General features: G+C 40.5%; 1 protein-coding gene across 1 annotated transcript; it reads left to right on the forward strand.

The window, feature by feature from the left end:
* Positions 1-12043: 12043 nt before the first annotated feature.
* On the forward strand, positions 12044-27139 carry crybb1l2 (crystallin, beta B1, like 2). Its single transcript, XM_034188087.1, has 6 exons — positions 12044-12306; positions 16287-16387; positions 16830-16948; positions 21541-21673; positions 21788-21930; positions 26399-27139. Exons 2-6 carry the CDS (start codon positions 16292-16294, stop codon positions 26568-26570), a joined length of 663 nt encoding a protein of 220 aa, XP_034043978.1. The 5' UTR covers positions 12044-12306; positions 16287-16291; the 3' UTR covers positions 26571-27139.
* Positions 27140-27994: the final 855 nt, after the last annotated feature.

Consider the following 27994-nt stretch of genomic DNA (forward strand, 5'->3'; position numbering starts at 1 on the left):
GCTACCTATTTTATAAACACTACCCAATCTACACGCTAGTTACAGAAATAAATGTGAAAATATCAACATGATAAAGATCCTACAATATATTTTGGATCTGAGCAAGAATTCACTGCTTATGTCCACATGGTAGTTATGTGCAGTATGTGGGATAAAATTAACTCAACCAAAAAACTGTTTTCCTTTAGTGTTTATCTTTGGAACACTAAAGAAAGCGTTCTATTGTACAGTTATAGGTTCATAAAGGAATTATCAGTTATACAGTGATACGGATTTTTGGCCATACCACCCACTGCTTAGATAAATATAATTTAGGATTTGGGAAAGAAGACACTGAGTAGAAACATTCCCATCATTTACTAATCCTGGCTAAATTATATTCTGGCTCTATCACAGCAAACGTAGAGCAACAATAAATGGAAGTTGTCAGACCAGCAAATAACAGCCAGTAACTAATTACAAGAGAGTTATTGGGACATATTTGATTAAGATATAATGTAAAATATACATTAAATGGGGTTTTTGATGTTAAATTTAAATGGCCACAAAATCTGTAATCCAGCTCAGCTCTGGATCAACCTTTGTCACTCGATAAAGGATTCCATCCTGCACCAAGCTATTAAATATGAAAGCCATTCGATCTTTTTTGACAGAGTTATGAATTTTTGAAAATTTGTTCAGTGTTGGATAGGGATTTTTCAGGTTTTCCAAGATATTTCCTGATTTTGACGTTTGACCTATGACCTTGAAAACTGAATCAGTTCTTGCCTATCAGGATATGAATTTTCTGAAAACATTTCTTAATGATATATGAAAAATTGTGGGTTACAGGCTGTTCACAAGCAGACAAACAAACAATCAAACAAACATAAACTCCACACAACAAAAAAGCCCTGTAACCTGCAGACTTCTTTTTCACCGTTGGGATAAAAAATTAGCCTGCAGTTAAAGAACGCAGTTCCTGATTGGACTATTTATTGCAACACATAAACATGGTCATATTCATAATGCTGTAAAATAAATTGTCATATGTCATGCATTCCAGGTATGTAACCTCAGTATCTCATTTACATGCAGAAGAGATTACAGCACTTTAGAAAATATACTGAATGTGAGCTATTTCAAATGAGGCTTTTAAATTGACTTGACAAATCTGATATTTTGTGAATACAATATTTGAGAAAGCCACATAATTCATACACAGTAATAATGTCTGATCATAATAATAAAAAAATACACTTAAAGCTGTATGGACCCTTCACATTTCACAAAACTGATCAAATTTAGTTTAGACCAAAATCCAAGCATTATAATGTTGATTTTTTTTTAACATGTTGCAAAATTACACCTCATTTTTAATGAAGAGAACATTACATTTATACAGAAATACACTCTTTCAAAGCATGTTCCACCGTCTTGGGTTATTTTGTTCGAGTGATCAGCCAGCTGAAGTCATGCTGCCTTTCTTTATGCCAATTGGCAATTGCCGTGTCCTTCCCAGAAGCTCCCACATGATCTATGATGTCGCTACCTAATGTAGGTCAAGGTGTCTGATCACTTGAATTTCTCCCCTTCAGGGGTTAAAATTCTAATTTGTTTCCAGACAGTGTGAGTTTTGATCATTTTGGCAACATCATATTTTAAATCTCTTATTAAAATGCTAAGGAATAAAATTCCAGTGGTACCAAAGAAAATTCTATTTATGACTTAAATCTAAAAAAAGGTAGTACAACTTTAAACGCTCCCCCCGACAAGTATTTTCAGAATACAGTGCATCTGGAAAGCATTCACAGCACATTCCTTTTTCCACATTTTGTTATGTTATATCCTCATTCCAAAATTAAGTAAATTCATTTTTTTCCCCACAAAATTCTACTCACAACACCCCATAATGACAACATGAAAAAGTTTTTTGTTTTTTTTTGGCAAAATTATTAAAATTCAACAACTAAGAACTCACATGTATACATAAGTATTCACAGCCTTTGCTCAATAGAAGAGAACAGAATAGTCTTTATTATTGTATGGGGGGATTAAATGCTTTGTTGATGCACCTTTGGCAGTTACAGCCTCAGGTCTTGCTGAATATGTTGCCACAAGCTTGGTGCACCTATCTTTGGGCAGTTTTGCCCATTCCTCTTTGCAGCACTTCTCAAGCTCCATCAGGTTGGATGGGGAGCATCGGTGCACAGCCATTTTCAGCATCTCTCCAGAGATGCTCAATCGAATTTTGATATCTTGGCTGTGTGTTTAGGGTCATTGTCCTGCTGAAAGATGAACCGTCACCCCACTCTGAGATCAAAAGCGCTCTGGAGCAGGTTTTTATCCAGGATGTCTCTGTACATTGCAGCATTCATCTTTCCCTCAATCCTGACTAGTCTCCAAGTTCTTACTGCTGAAAAACATCCCCACAGCATGATGCTGCCACCACCATGCTTCACTGTAGGGATGGTGCCTGGTTTCCTCCAAACATGACACCTGGCATTCACACGAAAGAGTTCAATCTTTGTCTCATCAGACCAAAGATTTTTGTTCCTCATGGTCTGAGAGTCCTTCAGGTGCCTTTTGGCAAACTCCAGGCAGGCTGCCATGTGCCTTTTACTACGGAGTGGCTTCTGTCTGGCCACTCTACCATACAGGCCTGATTTGTGGATTGCTGCAGAGATGGTTGTCCTTGTGTCCACAGAGGAATGCTGGAACTCTGACAGAGTGACCATTGGGTTCTTGATCACCTCCCTGACTAAGGTCCTTCTCCCCTGATCTCTCAGTTTAGACGGGCAGCCAGCTCTACGAAGAGTCCTTGTGTATCTGAACTTCTTCCATTTACAGATGATGGAGGCCACTGTGCTAACTGGGACCTTCAAAGGAGCAGAACTCTTTCTGTGCTCAGATTTGTGCCTCAAGGCAATCCTGTCTCAGAGGTCTACAGACAATTCCTTTGACTTCATGCTTGGATTGTGCTCTGACATGCACTGTCAACTGTGGGACCTAATATGTAGACAAGTGTGTGTCTTTCCAAATCGTCCAATTCACTGAATTTACCATAAGTGGACTCCAATTAAGCTGCAGAAACATGTCAAGGATGATCAGTGGAAACACCTGAGCTCAGTTTTGAGCTTCATGGCAAAGGCTGTGAATACTATGCACATGTAATTTCTTAGTTTTTATTTAAAAAAAACAGCAAAAATCTAAAAAAAAAACTGTTTTTACATTGTCATTATGGGGTATTGTGTGTAGAAGTTTGAGGAAAATAAATTAATTTTATCCATTTTGAAATAAGGCTGCAACATAACAAAATGTGTACAAAATGAAGCATCGTGAATACTTTCCAGGTGCACTGACACTGAATACTCTTGACAGAATCCGGTGGTGATTGCACGAGCTCCATCATAAGTCACGGCTGGAGAATTGGGAGATGAGGATGTATAAATAAGTACTGTGTCCCAGCTGCATCCTCAGAAAGAAGCGAGGAAACAGCGTGAGGAGCATAAGAGCGTTTCATCAGTGAGTCGGGATGTGATCAGCGAACCAGCTGAGGCACTGAGATGGAAAAAAAAAATCCTTCAAAACCCCTCCCTTTTTGGCTTTCGTCAGCACATCAGCTCTTCAGGCTGCGATGTTACGCAGTAGATGACCTCACTAAGTCAGCTGTATTTGGAGCTTTATTTGATCAGGCTGCTTATTCTCTTGTTGCAATTTTCTTTCCTGCTGAAGCATACACCCACCATAATATTTCACCACCTACATAATACAGGGGCAGGGCTTTTATTTAATAACTCTTCAAGAGCGAGATTCTGAACGCTGTCCGGAGCCCAGAGGTGTTACGCCAACTTTATTGCTTCTCACACTTTATTGCTTTAGCAGTTATTGTTCGTCCCAGTGCATCTTGATTACAGCACTGTATCACTGAAGCAAGACAGGTCAAAGATTTAATAAGTTTTTTTTTGTTTAATACCTCTTAAATGTTCATTTGATCAGCTACATATTAAACAGTGTAAGCCTTTAGACCCCATAACCTGCCAACAGGTATAAAAGGTAGCCTACTGTATGTGTTCTTTAAAAGAAAGGGGAAAAAAAAGAGAAGACGCCAAACATCTGTGGCAAAGTATTAAAAACTTGTGCGGATCGGCTGAGCAGCATTTTCCACGATATTTTTTCACTGTGAGCTGCACAAAGTACCAAAGCTTTGGAAACATTCAGTTATTGTTCCAATAGCAAAGAGTGGCTCCCCTAAAATGCTCAATGATTTCAGGCCTGTAGCTTTGACTTCTTTAGTGATGAAGACTTTTGAGAAGATCATCAAGTCAGAAATTTTGTTGCATGTTGAACAACAGCTCGACCCATTGCAGTTTGCATACAGAACTGGCAGAGGTGTCGAGGATGCAGTGGTAACATTATTACCTCCGCCAAGGAGGTTATGTTTTCGGTCGAGTTTGTTTGTTTGTTTGTTTGTCTGTCTGTTTGTCAGCAGGATAACTCAAAAAGTTTGGAATGGATTTTGATGAAATTTTGTGGAGTGGTTGGAAATTACGAGAGGAACAAGTGATTAAAGTTTAGTGGTGATCTGGATCACGATCCAGATCCAGGAATTGTTTAAAGGATTCTTCACCATTGTGGGATAGGGGGAATTTTGACATTCTACTTTCTAACTCCACAAAAACAAGGCAGAAAGGCTTGAAAAAAATTAGGGTGTAACATAGTCAAATGTTCTATCAAACAACAAAGTTTGGTGATGATCGGATCCATATTCCGGATCTGGTGATCCAGAATATGCAAAATATAGGGAAAATAGAAAATGTGTCAGTGTGAGGTGACAAATGAAGCTAGAGATGCACAACTAACACCAAATTGTAGCTGAATCTGTACTGATTCAGTAAGGTGTCATCAGATTTGATGTAGCTTCAAATGTTATGGTGCTAGATCCAGAAGAAAACCGCCATTACTGAAAAATCATTTTTATACAATAACTTTTGAACTAATAAAGACATAAAAGTGATTCCAATTTCTAGTGGTATGTTTTCATGGTCAAGGATATCAAATATAAAGGAAAGAAAAGTGTATGTATCATAGTTTTGGTTGTAACACTGAATTGTTGAATAGATCACTGTGCCAAGGAGGTCTTGTGTAGCACATGTAACACTTAAAAAATAGTTCTATTTCAGAATTTACTGTTATTTATTTAGAGAAGTGTTTCATAAATGTTAAAAAAATTCATGTACGTATTTGCAGTTTAGTTGAATAATAAATTGAATTTTGTCTCTTATTTGTTTTGTCTATAAGCACATGCAATATCAATATCAGTGCTCAGATGACAGTAGCTTCTGGGAAAGATGCAAGTTGCAATAAACTGTGATGCCAAGCGCTAAGGATACATGCTATCCAGTCACAGCAGATGAAACTTTTTTTACTACTGAGCAAACATCATTGTTAGACGTTTTTAGGTTCAATGATTCCACGGCGTGTAGATGTTATGGCGTCAGTGACCCCATGGCCTTGGCGGAGGTTTGCACTCTCTGAGTATTTCTAGTTTCTTGGTGTGATGAGTCTTTTCTGGAGTTGAATGTGTCAAATACTAAAGATATGATTATTGATTTTAGGAAGTCTACCTCTTTTCCATTACCAACTGTTATCAAAGGTGCTGATGTTGAGATGGTGGAAAGCTGCAAATATTTGGGTGTGGTCCTTGATAATAAACTTTGCTTTGAACCTCATGTTGATGTTATCTCCAAAAAGGTTCAGCAAAGATTGTTCTTTTTGAGGAAGATGAGAACCTTCCAGGTTTCTTCTGAGATGATGACTCTCTTTTATAGAAGTTTTATTGAATCTGTGTTTTTTTTTTTTTTTTTTTTGTATTGTTGCATGGTTTGGAAATTTGAATTGTTCCAATAAGAGTCGTCTCGGCAGTCTTGTTAAAACTGCTGGAAAAATCTCGGGAAGTCAGCAGGCCGGGGTAATGTCTATTTATAACAGACAGGTCCTGAGAAAGGCTAATGCTATTCTGGATCGTCCTAATCACCCACTGAAAAAAGCTTCTGCCCTCAGACCGTCGTTTTAGGGCTCCTGTGAAGAAGACTAAAAGATTTCAGGTCTCATTTAACCCCAGTGCAATTTCATTACTTAATGGCAACTAGCCTGTGATGCGCTTGTTTATTTTGCACTATTATTGCTTATTTGCACACCCACATATTCCACTTTTGCAATACTTTGTTTTGGCATGGATTCTGGATTGAATATTTGACATTGTATGGGTATTGTTTTTATTGTTTTTATTATGTTTGATTTTAGACTTTTAATTGGGTCTTATTTTCACTGTTAATATTGTTATCTTTGTGTACCTTGTCTTTTGTGTGCTCCTGCTGCAACACTAATTTCCCTTTATGGGACAATAAAGAAATTCTGATTCTGATTCTGATTCTGAAAAGTCACCAAGATGCCATCATTAATAATAACTATTTTTATTTTTTGTCCTCAGTCCAACCAGGCAGCCTTGAAGGAATCATCTGAAAAATTTCGGCAAATCATCGACTGAACTGCAGACTGGAGCAAAGCAGAGAAGATAGAGATGATACGGAGGTGTCCAAGAGGAATATACTTGTAGTATATGTATAGAACATGGTCTCCCCACCCCAACACCACCACCAGTTTTGTAAAATAATTATCAAGAAATTCAACGTCCATTTTTTCTTCTTTTATGATACAGACCAGCGGTTAGTGCTTGTGGTTTCAGTGAAGAAGGTCTGTCTGCCTTTTGCATCCACACAGGCATCATTTTGGACCACAGCAGCACATCTGAGATGGAATCTCTTCACCCAAAGCAATCAAATGGATTAATGGGATTGTTAACCATCAAATGATAAAGGTAAAACCTCTTAAATCATTCTAAAGTGAGTTTTAAGCAGAAACAAGGCATTTTTAAGCAGAAACTGTGAAATTCTGCAATGCTTTGAAATGGCCGATGCACAGTGAACGCATCAGCTAGCATCTCATTTAGCCACGGTGCTCTGATCGCTTCATCTGTCTTTTATGATGAAATAATGCTGGATTTATGTGGAAATGATTGCTGTACAAAAGCTAAGGTTATCTGTCACTGAGATATATGATGACTGGAGGCAGTTTGGAGGAGAAACGAGGTTTTAATCTGTGAACCGCGGCTAATGACACATGCGCAGATGCAAAAGCTGGACGGATTTTTTTTTGGGGGGGGGGGGGAGCGTTCGGTGGGCGACACCGGTTCAAGCCCCGCCCCTGCCACATTTCTCCATGTAATGTGGAGTTCTGTTAGGAAGGGCATCCGGCATAAAACTTGTGTCAAATCAATATGTGGTGACGCCGAAGGGACTTACAGTAGTGTTCAGAATAATAGTATTCCTATGTGACTAAAAAGTTTAATCCAGGTTTTGAGTATATTTCTTATTGTTACATGGGAAACAAGGTACCAGTAGATTCAGTAGATTCTCACAAATCCAACAAGACCAAGCATTCATGATATGCACACTCTTAAGGCTATGAAATTGGGCTATTAGTAAAAAAAGTAGAAAAAGGGGGTGTTCACAATAATAGTAGCATCTGCTGTTGATGCTACAAACTCAAAACTATTATGTTCAAATTGCTTTTTTTTAGCAATCCTGTGAATCACTAAACTAGTATTTAGTTGTATAACCACAGTTTTCCATGATTTCTTCACATCTGCGAGGCATTAATTTTGTTGGTTTGGAACCAAGATTTTGCTGGTTTACTAGTGTGCTTGGGGTCATTGTCTTGTTGAAACACCCATTTCAAGGGCATGTCCTCTTCAGCATAAGGCAACATGACCTCATCAAGTATTTTGACATATCCAAACTGATCCATGATACCTGGTATGAGATATATAGGCCCAACACCATAGTAGGAGAAACATGCCCATATCATGATGCTTCATGCTTCACTGTCTTCACTGTGAACTGTGGCTTGAATTCAGAGTTTGGGGGTCGTCTCACAAACTGTCTGCGGCCCTTGAACCCAAAAAGAACAATTTTACTCTCATCAGTCCACAAAATATTCCTCCATTTCTCTTTAGGCCAGTTGATGTGTTCTTTGGAAAATTTTAACCTCTTCTGCATGTCTTTTATTTAACAGAGGGACTTTGCGGGGGATTCTTGCAAATAAATTAGCTTCACACAGGCGTCTTCTAACTGTCACAGCACTTACAGGTAACTCCAGACTGTCTTTGATCATCCTGGAGCTGATCAATGGGTGAGCCTTTGCCATTCTGGTTATTCTTCTATCCATTTTGATTGTTGTTTTCCGTTTTCTTCCATGCATCACTGTTTTTTTTGTCCATTTTAAAGCATTGGAGATCATTGTAGATGAACAGCCTATCATTTTTTTGCATCTGCATATAAGTTTTCCCCTCTCCAATCAACTTTTTAATCAAACTACGCTGTTCTTCTGAACAATGTCTTGAACGTCCCATTTTCCTCAGGCTTTCAAAGAGAAAAGCATGTTCAACAGGTGCTGGCTTCATCCTTACATAGGGGACACCTGATTCACACCTGTTTGTTCCACAAAATTGATGAACTCACTGACTGAATGCCACACTACTATTATTGTGAACACCCCCTTTTCTACTTTTTTTTTTTTTTTTTACTAATAGCCCAATTTCATAGCCTTAAGACTGTGCATATCATGAATGCTTGGTCTTGTTGGATTTGTGAGAATCTACTGAATCTACTGGTACCTTGTTTCCCATGTAACAATAAGAAATATACTCAAAACCTGGATTAATCTTTTTAGTCACATAGCACTACTATTATTCCGAACACTACTGTACTTACAATGATATGAAACGTTCTTTTCCCACTAAGGACGACTATCAACCACTGCAGTCGAGGGAGATTGGAAAACTCCACCTTGCCACAGCTGTAAGATCTGAAGTGTAAAGACCTGGAAGTGGCCAGGTCTCTGTGGGCGGACACACCTGTTTTAGTTCTGGTTCGCCCAATGATCGTATATGGAGGGCGTGGCAGTTTCTGTGGCAGACCAACTCCTGCCATTGGTGTCATAGATAGTTACCCTGTCAGCAAGGGGTGTCACAGATCACAAAAGCTACAGTTTGGATAAGACACCGTTTTACAAAGTTCTGCACAGGCAGGAACAGCAGCATGTGAGGCATCTGATCAGGAAACAGCATTATTTGTATATAACAGAGAACATGCAATCGTTCGCCACCTGCGGTTTGTCTGAGCTGACTGAGTGTTGTTACACATGAAAATTCAATAAGGTATATCTTATATATTATATTCCAGTTCTAAGGTGAAACTATGCTAGTATACTAAGGTATATCTAAATATCTAAAAAGGAAGAGTAAAATAGAAGAGTAGAAAACAGTAGAGTAGAGCCACGTAGGTGCCTGCATGGTCTAGAGAACCAGGGATGGTAGGTTGAAAAGCTTTTTTTTATCCCATGGGAACTCTTCCTACCCACCCAAGCTGCTCAAGAAAAAGGTATATATAATAATAAATAATAAGACATAAGAAAGATAAGACATCATATATATAAAATGTATATTTAAATATTAAGGGTAATAAACAACATATACAATAAACATGCTACTATATAATATACAGGAATAGGTATTAAAACCTAATTATTAATACAGAAGAAGACTGTAGTATAGGTAATTTAGTATGTAGACTAGTAGTAAAATTAAATTATAGTTAGTAAGCTAAGCTATAAATCTGCTATTTTATTATAGAAACAGAAGGTATGATGCAATGTGTATTGGTATCTATCTAAAGTAACTCTGCTAGCATACTATAGGAAAATAAAAAGCATAATCTATTTGCTATCAAATGGAAACCTAAGAACTTAGGTACTATATGTTATCTTTAAAACAACTCATAAACTGTTGAATCATTAAAAAATCTACACCATGTAAAATAAAATTGTAAATAAAGAAAATAAGATAGTTATAGTTAGTAATGTAATGTAAGGCCAAGCAGGAAACATTCTCAGACATGAGACCTTCGTCTGCGTGGAATACAAATGCGCACCTCGGGGTGTTAATACCCGTCAGACATGGAACGCATTGTCTGCTGGGTGTGTTAACAGCTCAGAGAGCTGACCGAGGCTGGTTATGGTGAATTGTGTCAAAAGATGGAGAATGACCACTACACAGTTCCCCCCAGAATTCACCATAAGAAAAAGGTTAAAAGTTATGGAGAGGCGTGCACTCTGTGTCGATCACAGTTTTGTTTATTGTATTTTTTAAAAATAACTACTTAGTTATTGTATTAAACTGCAATATGAACAGTAACAGTGAATTTTAAAAAATAGTCTATCAAAATCATGAAAAGTATAAAAGAGATAAGAAAAAATAAGACAGAAAAAGTGATCTGAGCTTACATTGTCTGGTGACATGTAACAATAATAATTTTATTTCCAACCATTTCTGGATAAATACATTCATCATGTCCACTCATCAGACATATGACATATGTTACCTTGTAACATGATAACTAAGCACGATACATCGTCCAAACTATTCCTTTTTAAAACCCTGTTAACTAATAATTTGCATAATTTTTTTTAACCAAAATTGAAGGAACTTTTACTTTTGACCCCTGTACAAACTGAAACTGACCTTTGTCACCATTTTTGCTGTTTTTACCCTATAACTCTTGATCATTCAGTTGACCCCTACCTGGTCGCCTATTAAAAATTCAAGTGGCCAGTCATTTTTTTCAAAAGAGTAATGTCTAAGGAGTATTTGTGCCAACTTTGGTGCTTGTATCACCATTTGCACGATTTTGCTCTAAATATTCTCTTAGCTGCTGCACTAAAAGAAAGTTTCTTCTCCTGAAGGTTGCTTGAAGAGGTATGTGCAGAGGTATGGGGTAATACTTATAAAGGTACAACACAATCACTATCAGTAATGCAGAAAAGAGCTATAAGAATTATTCATAATACTGGCTATAGAGATCATACAAATCCACTATTTTTACAATCCAAATTCTTAAAATTCACAGACTTGGTTCATTTTCAAACAGTACAAATTGTGTATAAAGCAATAAACAATTTACTTCCAGCAAATATTAAAAATATGTTTTTTAACAGATCAGGGGATTACAGTCTGAGGGGGAAATTTAATTTAAAGCATCAGTGGGCACGAACAACATTAAAAGGTTTCTGTATTTCTGTCTGTGGGGTGAGGATGTGGAACAGATTGGGAGTGGGGCTCAAGCAATGTCCAAGCATGAACCAGTTCAAACAGCGGTACAAAAATATGGTTTTTTCTAGGTATAGGGAGGAGGAAGGGTAATGAGGGTTAGGGTGTTTTTGTTTTTTGCTTCGGCTTGTAAATATATAGTATTTTGTATGTAAGTAGGTATGTGTAGGTGTATATTTATGTTTGTGTATATATATGTGTATATATGTATATGTGTATATATGTGTATGTATATGTGTATGTATGTTGATGTGTGTATGTATATATATATGTGTATGTATATGTATATGTATATATATATATATATTGATATCGGTTTAGGTGTGTAGGAATCTATGTGTATATGTGGCAAAGGGTATTACTGGTTGTGGGGAAGAAGGGGTAGGGATAAATAAGCTGATGCTTCACCCTACCCCTTTTCGGACATGTTGGGTACACAGTAGGAACTTTTTTGTTGTTGTCTTTACTGATCTATCTTGTAATTGTTGTTGTATCAAATGTTCGAAATAAACAGTTTTCATTCATTCATTCATTCATTCAAAGACAGTGATTAACGCCGGCCTGTTTATTCTGTGCAAAGTGACCTTGGCTTCCTTGAAAGGTGCTATAGAAATCTAAATTAATAAGAATAATAGCTTTAATTAAAACTCATGACAAACACTTGTATGCGTATATACATCAACAACCTCCTGCTGCTGCCTTCAAGACACAAACTCGATTCAGCTGCCGTTGGCTGATGCTGTGCAGCAGCAGCAGCATATTATTCCCAATAACTAGGAGCTCTATGAGTTATGCAAGGTAGTTGGGAAAATGATTAACATCTGATTGTTTTCTTCTGTCACTGTCTCCTCTTGTGTTCTTGATCTCCATCTCCTCATATCCTTCTACTTCTCTTTCTGCCCAAACATCTCTCTCTGTTTGATGGTGGGGTATTTCTATTCTATGGGGCTGTGAGCTCAGCGAGTTTGTTTCTGTCTCTATAATCCCCCGTCTCTGAGCGCCAGCATATGAAAGCCATGAGGGGCCCAGCGCCCGGCACGCTCTGACACGGATCACCGGTCTGAGCCCAGAGTCTGCTCCTCTGCACACACAGGACACAGGTAAGATAAGTGGGCGTACAGAAAGTGGAGCACGCAGGTAGACGCAGTTGAAGAAATGGATGATAAACAATATCTAGCTTTTGCTTCTGCCTACACACTTTTGGGCACATGGGTACGTTGTTAAATTGTTTTCTTTATGAGTTTTCCTTCTTATTTTGAGTCTGTGTGTGCCGAGTAAATTCATTCATATCATTTTACAATTAGTTTCTGCAACTGATGATGCAAGTATACCTTTTCAAAGTGTAATGCACTTTTATTTCCTAACAATACTGAGACACTGGAACTGGAATTTAAAAAAAATTACATAAATATAATACATTGAAATATCCTAAATAAAGAAACGACAATTAAAATAGACTCTCAGATTCTATTAACATTCTATTAACATTAAGATTCTATTTTATAGAGTCAACATACTGGCTCACTCACATTAATGGGCTTCACTTTTTACTTGGGTACATCCAAAATGTTCTCTCACAGTAATGGAGATGTGGAATGCAGCTTTGAAATCTAGGAAATTTGGGCGTATTCCTCTGAAGTTTCCTGTTGGAATTATTACCGATTATTATCAAGTAACACGCTGCCTTTACTTCACCTGCTTCACTGTTGCTCTGTGTGTGTGTGTGCGTGTGTGTGTGTGTGGCTGAGTTCATGGTGAAACTTCAACCTGACATACAGAGAAGATGACAGCAGCAGCAAACCAGCCAGAGAGAGAACATTTCTCTAAAATGTTTATTTTATTTTATTTTATTTTTTTTTCGGGGGGGGGGGGGGGGGGGCACATTGGTCCTTTGCGAAGATCACGAAAACCACTGTGATTCTTCTGGCACTATGAAAGTGACAGTCTTGTACAAGCAAACACGTGTAAAAACATGCAATACCAAAGTGAGAACACTTATTGTGCTCATCCGCAGATATCGTATATAGTGTTTCCACAGTAACTTTGAAAAATTACTTTATTAGTTACTTTAAACATTTACATTTTACAGTTACTTTATACAGTTATTTCATTAGCAGCTGTGGACAACTTGTCGGCAGCTTCTGAATGTAACTAATAAAGTAACTAGTAATCTAACTTTGTTATTTTTAAGATCGAGTACTCAGAAAAGTAACTATTAGTTACTTTGCTTATTAGTTACTTTGCTGATTAGTTATTTTGCTGATCACTCAATCTTAAAAGCAACCAAGTTAGATTAGTAGTTACCTTATTAGTTACATTACTTATTAGTTACAAGTTGTCGACAGCTTCTGAATGTAACTGATAAAGTAACTAGTAATCTAACTTGGTTATTTTTAAGATCGAGTACTCAGAAAAGTAACTATTAGTTACTTTGCTGATCACTCAATCTTAAAAGCAACCAAGTCTGATTAGTAGTTACCTTATTAGTTACATTACTTATTAGTTACAAGTTGTCGACAGCTTCTGAATGTAACTGATAAAGTAACTAGTAATCTAACTTGGTTATTTTTAAGATCGAGTACTCAGAAAAGTAACTATTAGTTACTTTGCTGATCACTCAATCTTAAAAGCAACCAAGTTAGATTAGTAGTTACCTTATTAGTTACATTACTTATTAGTTACAAGTTGTCGGCAGCTGCTGAATGTGACTAATAAAGTAACTAGTAATCTAACTTGCTTATTTTGAAGATTGAGTACTCAGAAAAGTAACTATTAGTTACTTTGCTGATTAGTTACTTTTCTGATCACTCAATCTTAAAAGCAACCAAGTTAGATTACTAGTTACCTTATTAGTTACATTACTTTTTAGTTACAAGTTGTCAGCAGCTTCTGAATGTAACTAATAAAGTAACTAGTAATCTAACTTGGTTATTTTTAAGATTGATTACATTAATTACAAGTTGTCGGCAGCTCCTAATAAAGTAATGACATAAAGCTACTAATGAAGTAACTGCATAAAGCAACTAAAAAAGTAACTTTTCAAAGTAACTGTGGCAACACTGATCATATGATGAATCGATACAGGAATATTGTGACAGTCTTGCTTGTTTTAAGGAAAAAAAAATGTTGATTATAGTTCAAGACCCTACAATTTGCAGTTCAACCAACCCAGTTATTAAAGGACCTCACTGACCATTTCAATGCTGTAGCTATGCAAATATTTGCAGACAAATTATTACAGGCAACCATTTTTCAGAACAAATAACTGGAACGGAGAAGAAAAACACTGTTTTTGGATCCTTTCTTTGGACAGGCATCGTTCATTTAACTTTTTACTTTGGTATTAAAATCACTTTCTGAAACTGAAAACTTATTTTACTGAGTATTCCCTTACAGTGGACAATTTTGGAAGCTTTTTCTTGTAGGTCATATTTTTAGGGATGTGATGTGATAATGGTGGAATAAATCTTGAGGTATTTTCTACATTAGAGCATTTGGCAGCATGGTGGTTTAGTGGTTAGCACTGTTGCCTCACAGCAAGAATGTTATGGGTTTGATTCCCACCCGTGGCCTTTCTGTGTGGAGTTTGCATGTTGTCCCCGTGTTTTTATGGGTTTCCTCCGGGTGCTCCGGTTTCCTCCCATATTTAAAGACACGCGGGTTAGGTGAAATGGAATCTTTAGAATTGTCCAGGTCTCACTTGCAAAAGAGGTTGTGATCTCAATGGGACTAACCTGGTTAAATAAATGTTAAAAAAAATCTTCCTCCCACATTCAAAGACAAGCAAGTAAGGATAATTGGAAACTTTAAATTATACATAAGTGTGTGTTTGTCCATATGTGTCCCTTTGACAGCCTGGCATCCTGTCTGGGGTGTACCCTGCCTCACACCTTATTAATCAATCAATCAATTTTTTTTTTAATATAGCGCCAAATCACAACAAACAGTTGCCCCAAGGTGCTTTATATTGTAAGGCAAGGCCATACAATAATTATGTAAAACCCCAACGGTCAAAACGACCCCCTGTGAGCAAGCACTTGGCTACAGTGGGAAGGAAAAACTCCCTTTTAACAGGAAGAAACCTCCAGCAGTATAGCAATATTTCTAAAATTAGAAAGGTCTTGTCTCAGAGTGATGCTGAAAAACTAATTCATGCATTTATTTCCTCTAGGCTGGACTATTGTAATTCATTATTATCAGGTTGTCCTAAAAGTTCCCTGAAAAGCCTTCAGTTAATTCAAAATGCTGCAGCTAGAGTACTGACAGGGACTAGAAGGAGAGAGCATATCTCACCCATATTGGCCTCTCTTCATTGGCTTCCTGTTAATTCTAGAATAGAATTTAAAATTCTTCTTCTTACTTATAAGGTTTTGAATAATCAGGTCCCATCTTATCTTAGGGACCTCATAGTACCATATCACCCCAATAGAGCGCTTCGCTCTCAGACTGCAGGCTTACTTGTAGTTCCTAGGGTTTGTAAGAGTAGAATGGGAGGCAGAGCCTTCAGCTTTCAGGCTCCTCTCCTGTGGAACCAGCTCCCAATTCGGATCAGGGTGACAGACACCCTCTCTGCTTTTAAGATTAGGCTTAAAACTTTCCTTTTTGCTGAAGCTTATAGTTAGGGCTGGATTGGGTGACCCTGAACCATCCCTTAGTTATGCTGCTATAGACTTAGACTGCTGGGGGGTTCCCAGGAGTGTTTCTTTCTCTTTTTGCTCTGTATGCACCACTCTGCATTTAATCATTAGTGATTGATCTCTGCTCCCCTCCACAGCATGTCTTTTTCCTGGTTCTCTCCCTCAGCCCCAACCAGTCCCAGTGGAGGACTGCCCCTCCCTGGGCCTGGTTCTGCTGGAGGTTTCTTCCTGTTAAAAGGGAGTTTTTCCTTCCCACTGTCGCCAAGTGCTTGCTCACAGGGGGTCGTTTTGACCATTGGGGTTTTTACGTAATTATTGTATGGCCTTGCCTTACAATATAAAGCGCCTTGGGGCAACTGTTTGTTGTGATTTGGCGCTATATAAATAAAATTGATTGATTGATTGATTGATCTTTTGTCATGTCTGTCATGATCTTATCTCAGTCATCATGTCTGCTGGAGGAGACAAGTCACAGGGTTCTTCCCAACCTGATGGAAAGACAGCTCAGAACAAGATATATGAGATGGGCATGATGTCCTATAAGGTACAGTGCACACAAACGCACCACACAAACAGCTCATCTAACATGTGGAGCCTTTTCACAGCATGGTCACACCAGCAGATTACCTTCTGGGCCGATGTCTATTATCTAAGACCTGCTAGTCTTGTTTATGTGAGGGTGCGGCTGTCGACTACCGAGGACGGAAAAAACACCAGTCCAGATTCCTTCATGTGTGCTGTTCAGTCACTGTGGACAAAGCTGTCACAACAATTTGACAGATGTCCTCGTCAGCTCTCAGTTGGGTCTTTAACTCCATCAGTGTCCACACAGCAATATTTCATTGGCTTTGATGTCACCTCTGTGGTTTCTCCTTCCCCTTTCCTCCCTGTTTAATCTTCCTAGTTAGTTTCCCTAACACATCTAAACCTTCTCTGATTCTTAGTCCCTCTCTTGTTCTCTTTACCTCTCTGCTGAATACATCTAGATGTTTGTGTATGACCAGGAGAACTTCCAGAGCCGCTGTATGGAGATCATCAACGAGTGTATGAATGTGTGTGACATGGGAATGGACAGAGTGCGCTCCCTGCGTGTTGACTACCTACCGTAAGTAGCCTGTGTGCAGCGCTGCCTTAAATCTGCCGGGGACGCTGATTTCAGTCTGAAGTAAAGACCCTCACCATCCCCAGACCAACAAACACAAAACATCAGTCACCAACTATGACACCTCACTCACTGCTTACGCTCTGTGGGTCCTTTAAGTGGTGACCAAACAAAGCATAATTGGACAAAGCCTCTCTGATGTCCCACATAGGTTTTCTGAAAAATGGGGCAGTTCCATATATTGCCATTTTGGCAGTGCCTGACTATGCCCAACTCCCAGCCAACCCATATAGGGTTCTCACCAGTATATTTTCACAGCATAGGGGTGAATGTAATGGGGCATAACTGAGCGATGGCCGTTGCAGGCATGAGTACTGTAGGAGGGTCCGGGGTATCCCCCGAGCTATTTCCTGCATTTTGAGGGCCATTGCATTTTTTGTGTTTCTAACTGAGACATTAAATAATGTGTGACATGCCCTTTAAAAAAAGAAAACAAAACAGAAAAGGCCCCTATGCTGGTTAAATCATAGGGGATCCAAATCACAGCATAGGGGCCCCCTATGCTCAACTGTGCTGGTGAGAACCCTGCCATAATTGGGTAAAGAGGTGGATTGCAGGCAAGATTGGCATGAATTGTGCAGGATGAATAACGCCTGAACACACCCTCCATCTCAGAATTACAAAACAAGGCAACAAAGCATCATAATGTAATGCTTTGGACAATAGACGCGACTGGATAAGCGTAACTGTGAGAAAGTACCAGTAAAGAAACTGGTTATGAATAAACTGAGTTGTCGCCACAGTCACTGAGTAACAGCCACCTCAGTCCATTTGCACAAAGAACTGCTGTTTCTGTCTGAATCAAAGCAGGTGAGTTTGAAGAATCTGAGTTTGTGCACACACGACTTCACACTTCACACTGACTGAAACGTCTGCTCTGTGGAAACAGCTTTTTGATTCAAGCAAAAAAAAAACAAAAAACAAAGTTTATACACACCATACGCAATGAGAAACAGAATGAAAATGGTGCTTGAACTCTCTAAATACTGCAGGATATTTGCTGTCATATATGTGCCTGCTGGGAGGGTAGGAAGCCGGTCAGACCTGGCAGGCCCAAACGTATCATGAGGGTCTGCTGGGAACGACTGGCGGAACCCTCTGTCAGCGAGGTCTTCAACTCCCACCTCCGGGAGAGCTTCTCCCAGATCCCGGGGGAGGTTGGAGACATGGAGTCCGAGTGGACCATGTTCTCCACCTCCATTGTTGATGCGGCTGCTTGTAGCTGTGGTCGCAAGGTCTCTGGTGCCTGTCGCGGTGGAAATCCCTGAACCCGGTGGTGGACACTGGAAGTAAGGGATGCCGTCAAGCTGAAGAAGGAGTCCTACTTATCTTTGTTGGTAGGTGGGACCCCAGAGGCAGCTGACAGGTACCGGCAGGCCAAGCGTGCCGCAGCCCGTGCGGTTGCAGAGGCAAAAACACGGGTCTGGGAGGAGTTCGGGGAGGCTATGGAGGAGGACTATCGGTCGGCCTCGAAGAGATTCTGGCAAACCGTCCGACGCCTCAGTGCTGGTGGGGAGCTGGTGGGGAGCTGTTGACCCTGACTGGGGATGTTGTCGGGCGGTGGAAGGAGTACTTCGAGGATCTCCTCAATCCCATCGTCACGTCTTCCGAAGAGGAAGCAGAGACTGGAGACTCAGAGGCGGACTCATCCATTACCCAGGCCGAAGTCACCGAGGTGGTTAGAAAGCTCCTCGGTGGCAAGGCTCCTGGGGTGGATGAAATCCGTCCTGAGTACCTTAAGTCTCTGGATGTTGTGGGGCTGTCTTGGCTGACATGCCTCTGCAACATCGTGTGGCGATCGGGGACAATGCCTCTGGATTGGCAGACCGGTATGGTGGTCCCTCTGTTTAAGAAGGGGGGCCGGAGGGTGTGTTCCAACTATAGGGGGATCACACTCCTCAGCCTCCCCTGTAAGGTCTATTCCAGAGTACTGGAGAGGAGAATTCGACCGACGGTCGAAACTCGGATTCAGGAGGAGCAGTGTGGTTTTCGTCCTGGTCGCGGCACACTGGACCAGCTCTACACGCTCCATCGAGTGCTCGAGGGTTCATGGGAGTTTGCCCAACCAGTCCACATGTGTTTTGTGGATCTGGAGAAGGCGTTCGACCGTGTCCCTCGGGGCATCCTGTGGGGAGTGCTCCGGGAGTATGGGGTCCGGGGTCCATTGTTAAGGGCTATCCGGTCCCTGTACGACCGAAGCAGGAGCTTGGTTCGCATTGCCGGTAGTAAGTCAAATCTGTTTCCAGTGCACGTTGGCCTCCGCCAGGGCTGCCCTTTGTCACCGGTTCTGTTCATTATTTTTATGGACAGAATTTCTAGGCGTAGCCAGGGTGTAGAGGGGGTCTGGTTTGGGAACCACAGAATCTCGTCTCTGCTGTTTGCGGACGATGTGGTTCTGTTGGCTTCGTCAAATCAGGACCTTCAGCATGCACTGGGGTGGTTTGCAGCCAAGTGTGAAGCGTCCGGGATGAAAATCAGCACCTCCAAATCCGAGGCCATGGTTCTCGACCGGAAAAAGGTGCTTTGCCCTCTTCAGGTCAGTGGAGTGTCCTTGCCTCAAGTGGAGGAGTTTAAGTATCTCGGGGTCTTGTTCACGAGTGAGGGACGGATGGAGCGTGAGATCGATAGACAGATCGGTGCAGCATCTGCAGTGATGCGGTCGCTGTATCGGACCGTTGTGGTGAAGAGAGAGCTGAGTAGGGGGGCAAAGCTCGCAATTTACCGATTGATCTACGTTCCGATCCTCACCTATGGTCATGGGATTTGGCTCATGACCGAAAGAACGAGATCGCGAGTACAAGCGGCCGAGATGAGTTTCCTCCGCAGGGTGGCTGGGCGCTCCCTTAGAGATAGGGTGAGGAGCTCGGTCACTCGGGAGGAGCTCGGAGTCGAGCCGCTGCTCCTCCACATCGAAAGGAGTCAGTTGAGGTGGCTTGGGCATCTTTTCCGGATGCCCCTGGACGCCTCGCTGGAGAGGTGTTCCGGGCACGTCCCACTGGGAGGAGGCCCCGGGGAAGACCCGGACACGCTGGTGGGACTACATCTGTCGGCTGGCTTGGGAACGCCTTGGGGTTCCCCCAGAGGAGCTGGGGGAGGTGTGTGTGGATCGGGAGGTCTGGGCGGCTTTGCTTGAGCTGCTGCCCCCGCGACCCGACTCCGGATAAAGCGGAAGAAAATGGATGGATGGATGGATATATGTGCCTACGGCAATACAAACAAGAGCAATCAGAGATTTCTGACATCCGTCAATCCAGATCCAGATCACCTCCACAATTCAGTGGAGTCTTCCATGCCCTAATATGTATCTGTGGTGCAAATGTGGTGAGAATCTGTGAAGAAGCTTTGCCATAATCCTTCAAAGCTTATATAAAATGAATCTTGATCCAGATTCTGGATCCAGATCACCTCCACAATTCAGTGGAGTCTTCCATGCCCTAATATCTGTCTCTGATGCAAAATTAGTGAGAATTTGTGAAGTAGATTTGACATAATCCTTCAAAGCCTATATAAAGTGAAATCTTGACCCAGAATAATGATTCAGATCCAGATCACCTCCACAATTCAGTTGAGTTTTCCATGACCTAATATCAATCTGTGGTGCAAATTAGCTGAGAATCCATGAAGAAGTTTTGAAGTAATCCTTCAGAGTTTATATAAAATTAATATTGATCCAGAATCTGGATCCACATCCAGATCACCTCCACAATTCAGTGGAGTCTTCCATGCCCTAATATCTATCTCTGATGCAAATTTGTTGAGAATTTGTGAAGTAGTTTTGACATAATCCTTCAAAGCCTATATAAAGTGAAATCTTAATCCAGAATCCAGATTCTGGATCACCTCCAAAATCTAATGGGTTCTATCATGCCCTAATATGTATCTGTGGTGCAAATTAGGTCAGAATCAGTGAAGCAGTTTTGAAGTATTCCTTCTGAGCTTATATAAAATGAATCTTGATCCAGAATCTCGATCCGGATCCAGATCACCTCCACAATGCAGTGGAGTCTTCCATGCCCTAATATCTATCTGTGATGCAAATTAGGTAAGAATCCGTGAAGTAGTTTTGAAGTAATCCTTCAGAGTTTATATAAAATTAATATTGATCCAGAATCTGGATCCAGATGCAGATCACCTCCACAATGCAGTGGAGTCTTCCATGGCCTAATATCTATCTCTGATGCAAATTTGGTGAGAATCCATGAAGTAGTTTTGACATAATCCTTCAAAGCCTATATAAAGTGAAATCCTAATCCAGAATCCGGATTCAGATCTGGATCACCTCCAAAATCTAATGGGTTCTTCCATGCCCTAATATGTATCTGTGGTGAAAATTCCATCAAAATCTGTGGAGTAGTTTTGATGTAATCCTACTAACAGTAAGACAGACAAATAAATAAATAAACGCTGAGAATTTGGTGGATGTAATAAATCGCAAAGTGACAAACTGCTACCCAGAACTGATCACTGCCCCCTGCTGGCCAATTGTTTTAAAAGTTTCACATTCTTCTTTCTTCATCTGTGCCGTCCACCTTTAGCTTTGTGGGCTTTGAGCAGATGAATTTCTGTGGTGAGATGTTCATCCTGGAGAAAGGCGAGTACCCCCGCTGGGACTCGTGGAGCAACTGCCAGAAGAATGACTACCTGCTGTCCTTCAGACCTGACCGTATGGTAAATTGATTGATTTATTTGCCCCACAGTCAAAAAAAAAAGAAAAAAAGCTCATCATCAAAATTATCTCTGGTAATTATGAGCGCAATTTCCTCTTTTGTCCACCGTCTGCAGGATCCCGAGAAGCATAAGATCTGCCTGCATGAGGTTGGAGAGTTCAAAGGTCGTAAGATGGAGATCATGGACGATGATGTCCCCAGTCTATTGAGTTATGGTTTCACCGACAGAGTGGGCAGTGTCATGGTCAGCTGTGGAACGTGAGTAATGCAGGTTTCTGTTTTCTTCAGACAAGTGATTCTAATTTTAGATTTTTCAACTGAACCTAGACGGGTAGTCCTGTACCCTGACCACCGTCAGGGCAGTAGACGTTCGAGGGTATAGTGCTCAACGCCTCTCCCTTTGCTTCCTTCACCATCTCCAGCTCTAAACGCGAGCCAGGTCACTATTTGTTGCTGGGTTGGTGGAGTTTTCCACTAACTGGCCCGAGTGGGATTTGAACCAGTGACCTTCTTCAACATAGCATGTGTACTTCTCCTACATACCTTAACAGAGATTATACCCATTCCCTCAAGCTTTTGGACATTTTTATTTGTTTATCAAATGAAAATGAAAAAAAAAATCCTTTACACAATTTTAATAATTGCAGTCTTTTACAGCCAGTTTGAATCATACCGGGGATGGATCCAAGAAATTTGCCAGTTTCATGCATATCCCCTGGAGTTCTGTTAAATCAGCTATGAAGAAATTGAAAAATGAATTATCGATGTATGTTTTGTCACACAAGCTTGAAATTCATGTTGTCTCGTTAGCAACGGTTCTTGTACGTGTCTCTCTGGGGGCAGTTCCCCCGACGACTGTTTTGCAAACCTGGTGGTTTCTCCAAATTTTGAGTATCCCATCATACTGTTCCTATTTGTTAATGACTGTTTTAACAAAACTCCCAACAGATAGACAGCAATGACCTATCTATATATTTAAAGACAAATGGCCTCTGTACGTTTGTGTGTGTGTGTGTTTGTGTATGGCTTCGATCACGGAGAAACTGGGGAGAGCTGACACTTGCCGTTTGTTATGCTTATGTATTTTGGAACAAGAATGAATGCTGCGAAAACGGAAAGTTGACAGGACTAATATTTTTGGAGAAATTAGGGATGTTAGCTAACAACACTGAACACTGGACGTTGATAATTAAATTCTGGACTCACGCCATTCCAGCAGAAGGTGGTAAATCATCTATATTAAAAGCCAAGTGGCCTGTGTGTACTGTCTGTGCATGTACATTATATTAGATTAAATTAGATAGAACTTTATTGATCCCTTGGAAAGACTCCCTCAGGGAAACTGAGGTTCCAGCAACATTGTATAGCAGAGTAAGAAGCACACAGAAAAAAAGAAAAAGAGTTTGCAAACATAAATATAAATAAAGTAAGTCCCTTCGGCTGCTCCCTTGTTTGCACTTGGGATTGCCACAGCAAATCCAAGGTGGATCTGCATGTTGAATTGGCACAGGTTTTATGCCGGATGCCCTTCCTGACGCAACTCCACTTCACGTGGAGAAATGTGGCAGGGGTGGGATTTGAACCGGGAACCTTCTGCACTGAAACCAAGCGCACTAACCACTTGGCCACCACCCCTGCCATGTAAAATACAAATACAAATACTCAATATAAATACCAGACATACTGATCAATACTGGTTTACTGGCTACTACTGTTCCTGTCATTCTTATTCCTGACCTCTGTCTTCCTGTTACTGCCCCCCAAGTGAGGAGTAGTACAGTCAGTAACTTCGATCACGGACAAACTGGGGAGAGCTGACATTTGGCGTGTGGCATGCTTATATATTTTGGGTCAATCTAGATCCCGTGGAACCCCACGGGCATCGCGCTAGTATGTTATATTAAAAAGGACTTCTATGACCTTTATTCTTTGCTACTCCTCCTTTTTAAGTTAAACATTTCCCAACAGTGTTGGCTACAAACTTTACACAAGTCTCACAGCAACTGTATCACAGAGATGCGCTCCATAAAGTCCTGATTGTGTCAGGCAGTTTCCAGACTCATGACATCATTCTCAAATGGGAAAAAAAAACCCGGCAGCTGCATCATCAGCAATCTGAGTGCATTTGTCCACGAGGCTTTTCCGGAATAGAGGCCGTTTCATTAACAGCTAACTGAGGGTGTCACAGACGTCAGCAGCTCGGGACTATACACCTCTACCATCTCGGAGGTACGGCGGAACTGACAACTTTCTGATTGCTGTGATCACAAACTTGTAGGAAAGAGTTTGGAAAAAGATTGTCCTGTGGTTTGGTTCCTGACAAAACTACAAACAGATCAATCACTTAGCTGGAACCAGTTTCTCTGTTTCATTTGATTTTTTTCTTACTTGCATGTGATTTTGTTTCTCTGAATCTCCGGATCAATTTCTTTGTAAGTGCACTGTCTTTAATCCCTTTCAAGATTTAAAAAGACAAGATATTAATTAAATCTCTCAAATTATCATGAAAGGACCTAACGTATAAAGGACTCTACAATTTGGAATTGGTTGCATTTATGGTATTTTGTGCGTAGTTACGTCTAATCTTTCAGTAGGTTCCCAGGTGGAGACCACCTGTGCCTGTCAGGAAGGGCATCCAGTGTCAAACCTGTGCCAAATCAACATGCAGATCCATGTCAGATCTGCTGTGGCGACCCCGAGGTAATGGGAGAAACCATAAGAACCTATATGCCTCAACTTAACGTCACAGAGGCTCCGCCCCCACTGAAGCATGCTCATCTATTTGTTGAACACGACAGTGACGATTATACTTAACAACATTTCAAATTATTCCCTAAAAGGAACCAAAAGTGATTGAAATATTGGCTGAAGAGGTGTTTCCCAGCCAGGTGTGTATTACTCCCTTCGTATTTCAAGTCAGCAGATGAAGGCCGACGTTGATTTCAAGTGTTGCATGTTCCGTGAAGTTCGGTTCAGTTGTTTGTTTGGAAATTCAAAAAGTGCGTCAGTTAACACATACTGGAGCTAAAACCTCTCTCTCTTAGTGTCTTCATCACTTTATGTTCTGGGCTCCATGTACTGCTTCATTTCTGTCTTCAAGGATCACAAAGGCAAAAACAAAAAACAAAACAAACAAACAACCCCCCCCCCCCCAAAAAAAAACAAAAAACAATATATATATATATATATATGCATTCTGACTCCCATCTTTAGCCATGAATGGATGTAGACACTATCTCAGCTAATCATTTCCACATAGAAACATAGAAACATGTATCCGGCCAACACGGTGGATTAGCGGTTAGCACTGTTGCCTCACAGCAAGAAGGTGATGGGATCGATTCCCACCTGTGACCTTTCTGTGTGGAGTTTGCATGGGTTCTCCGGCTTCCTCCCACATCCAAAGACATGCAGGTTAGGAGAACTGGAAACTTTAAATTGTCTGTAGGTGTGCATTCTGGTGTTTGTTTGTCTATATGTGGCGCTGTGACAGACTGGATTCCTGTCCAGGGTGTACCCCACCTCACACCCTGTGACTGCTGGGATAGGCTCCAGCACCCCATGCCAGAGGCCAAGAGACCAAGTGTCAAAGACATCTAGACCTAGAAAAAGACACCTAGTACCAAAGACATCAAGACCTAGAAGAAGAGACCCAGTGCCAAAAACATCTAGACCTAGAAGAAGAGACATAGTGCTAAAGACATCTAGACCTAGAAGAGATCTAGTACCAAAGAAATTGAGACCTTGAAGGCACCTAGTTAGTACCAAAGGCATTTAAACCAATAAGAAGAGACTGAGTACCAAAGACATCTAAACTTCGAAGAAGAGACCTAGTACCAAAGACATCAATACCTAGAAGAAGAGACCTAGTATCAAAGACATCTAGATTTAGAAGAAGAGACACAGTGACATCTAGACCTAAAAGAAGCAATCCAGTACCACAGACTTCTAGACTGAGAATAATGACCTCATAACAAAGCTATTGAGACTGAGAAGAAAAGACCTCGTACCAAAGACATCTAGACCTAGAAGAAGAGACCTAGTATCAATGGCATCAGTACCTAGAAGAAGAGACCTAGTATTAAAGACATCTAGATCTAGAAGAAGAGACATAGTATCAATGACATCTAGACCTAGAAGAAGCAATCCAGTACCACAGACATCGAGACTGAGAAGAATGACCTCATAACAAAGACATTGAGACTGAGAAGAAAAGACCTCGTACCAAAGACATCTAGACCTAGAAGAACAGACCTAGTGTCAATGACATCTAGACCTAGAAGAAGTGACCCAGTACCACAGACATCGAGACCTAGAAGAAAAGACCTTGTATCAAAGACATCTACACCAAGAAGAAGAGACCTAGTATCAATGAAATCTAGACCTAGAAGAAGTGACCCAACACCATAGACATTGACACCTAGATGAGATCTAGTATCAAATACATTGAGACCTAGATAAGACCTAGTACCAAAACATAAACCTAGAAGAAGAGACCTAGTAACAAAGACATCTAGATCTAGAAGAATAGACCTAGTACCAAAGACATCTACACCTAGAAGAAAAGACCTAGTACCGAAGACATCCATACCCAGAAGAAGAGACCCAGTATCAAAGACATCTACATTGCCTTAGGTGACATTCATCTCAAGCACCAACTATCTTTCAAAATGTAACACTCCCCCTTTCCTCTGTCACTCACCCCACCTCCTCTCTTCCTCTGCAGCTGGGTGGGCTACCAGTTTCCTGGCTACCGTGGCAGCCAGTACCTGCTGGATAAAGGGGACTACAGGCATTTCAACGAATGTGGCGCCCGTTGTCCCCAGATGCAGTCCATAAGGCGTATCCGCGACATGCAGTGGCATGAGCACGGCTGCTACACCATGTCCTCCAAGTGAAAGCTTGGGAGGGCGAGGAAGAGAGCGATGGATGGAGACACGAGGGTCAAGGACAGAGACAGAGCAGGAGGATCGAGACGCAAAAAGGAGAGAAAGAGGGAAAGAGTGTAACATTTTTTTGTCCTCCTTCCCACAATTCCTTGAAGGCAGGATAAGGAGAGAACACTTTTAGCTTGTTATTTTACCCCGATGGAAAATAGCAACCTATAGCCAGTAATGATGACTGCATATGATGATACATTCTCTCCATTTTTATCCTCCCTCTCTCGCCATCTCTGTTTGTTGGCTCCCTTGACCCCATCTTCCTCTCTCCAACCCTCCCTCCCCCTCACACATTTCTTTTTCAGCATCACACCATTTTCTGCCCTGACTCAGTGACTGACTGAAGGAGCATCCGTGTGGTTTTCTGTGCGTTTATGTGGAGGAGGATCTGATACTGAAGGAAGCGGAGAGTTTGTGTGATCAGATTAACCGCTCTCTCTGAAGCCACATTAACCCTGAACCACAATAAAGCCTCTCACATCCTGCTCCGTTTGAAATGCCTCCCTACCAAACACACGCGCGCCATTTAGAGATTTGAGACACTCTGCTGCAAACCAGAGTGTAAACTGTTCCACAAACAGACACACCTCACACTCACTTATAAGATAAGATATAAGATTATTATCAGGATAGCCAAACTAGCTAACCAGTATAATACAATTTCTACAGTTCTTATCCATGCTAGCTTAGCTCGTTAGCATGTAGCTGTCTTGGAGCTAATCCTGCTAAGTTTGTCTGCCAGCAAATGGTGCAATCCGGCGCCGACATGTTAATCAGGTGACGTTATACTACTAATTAATGTAACAACATATACAACAACACATTTCACATTAGCCATAAAACATCTGGTAAATTGGATGTTAAGATATAAAAAATATAGCAAATCTAGGTGTCATGGATCACAAAAGCCATACGGTTTTTGAAGCCACGGATCAGATCAGTTTTTGGATAAGCAAAAAAAAAACAAAAAAAACAAACAAATCTAAACAAACAAACAAAAAACAACACAAATGCTACTTTGTTTTTTATTTTTAAAAACATCTTAATGAGTAATGAAAACTTTTGTCTGTCATCCTGAATGAAAACAAGGTGTACAGTTTTACCAAATATTTTAAATTAAAATACTCAAATGCAGTATTAAATTGCAATATGAACAGTATCAGTTAATTAAAAAAAAAAAAAAACGTCAAAATCATGAAAACTAGAAAAAGAAAAAGAGAAAAATTTAACTGAATTTATAGTTTCAACTTCTTTTTTTCCACAATAGATGAGGATATCTATATTTTCTGATGAGACGGTAACAATAATAATTTTATTTATAACCCGTTCTGGATAAATATATTCATCCTATCCACTGATCCTGGCAAGCAGACACTCAGAAA

The sequence above is a fragment of the Thalassophryne amazonica genome, chromosome 15 (genome assembly GCF_902500255.1).
Source record: "Thalassophryne amazonica chromosome 15, fThaAma1.1, whole genome shotgun sequence".
NCBI classification, from domain to species: Eukaryota; Metazoa; Chordata; class Actinopteri; order Batrachoidiformes; family Batrachoididae; genus Thalassophryne; species Thalassophryne amazonica.

Bases quoted from the DNA above. Each gene is read 5' to 3' on its own strand.
- crybb1l2 (XM_034188087.1), top strand. From the start codon at position 16,292: ATGTCTGCTGGAGGAGACAAGTCACAGGGTTCTTCCCAACCTGATGGA. The intron at 16,949-21,540 runs GTAAGTAGCCTG...GTCCACCTTTAG, and splicing joins CTGCGTGTTGACTACCTACC to CTTTGTGGGCTTTGAGCAGA. The intron at 21,674-21,787 runs GTAAATTGATTG...CACCGTCTGCAG, and splicing joins CCTTCAGACCTGACCGTATG to GATCCCGAGAAGCATAAGAT.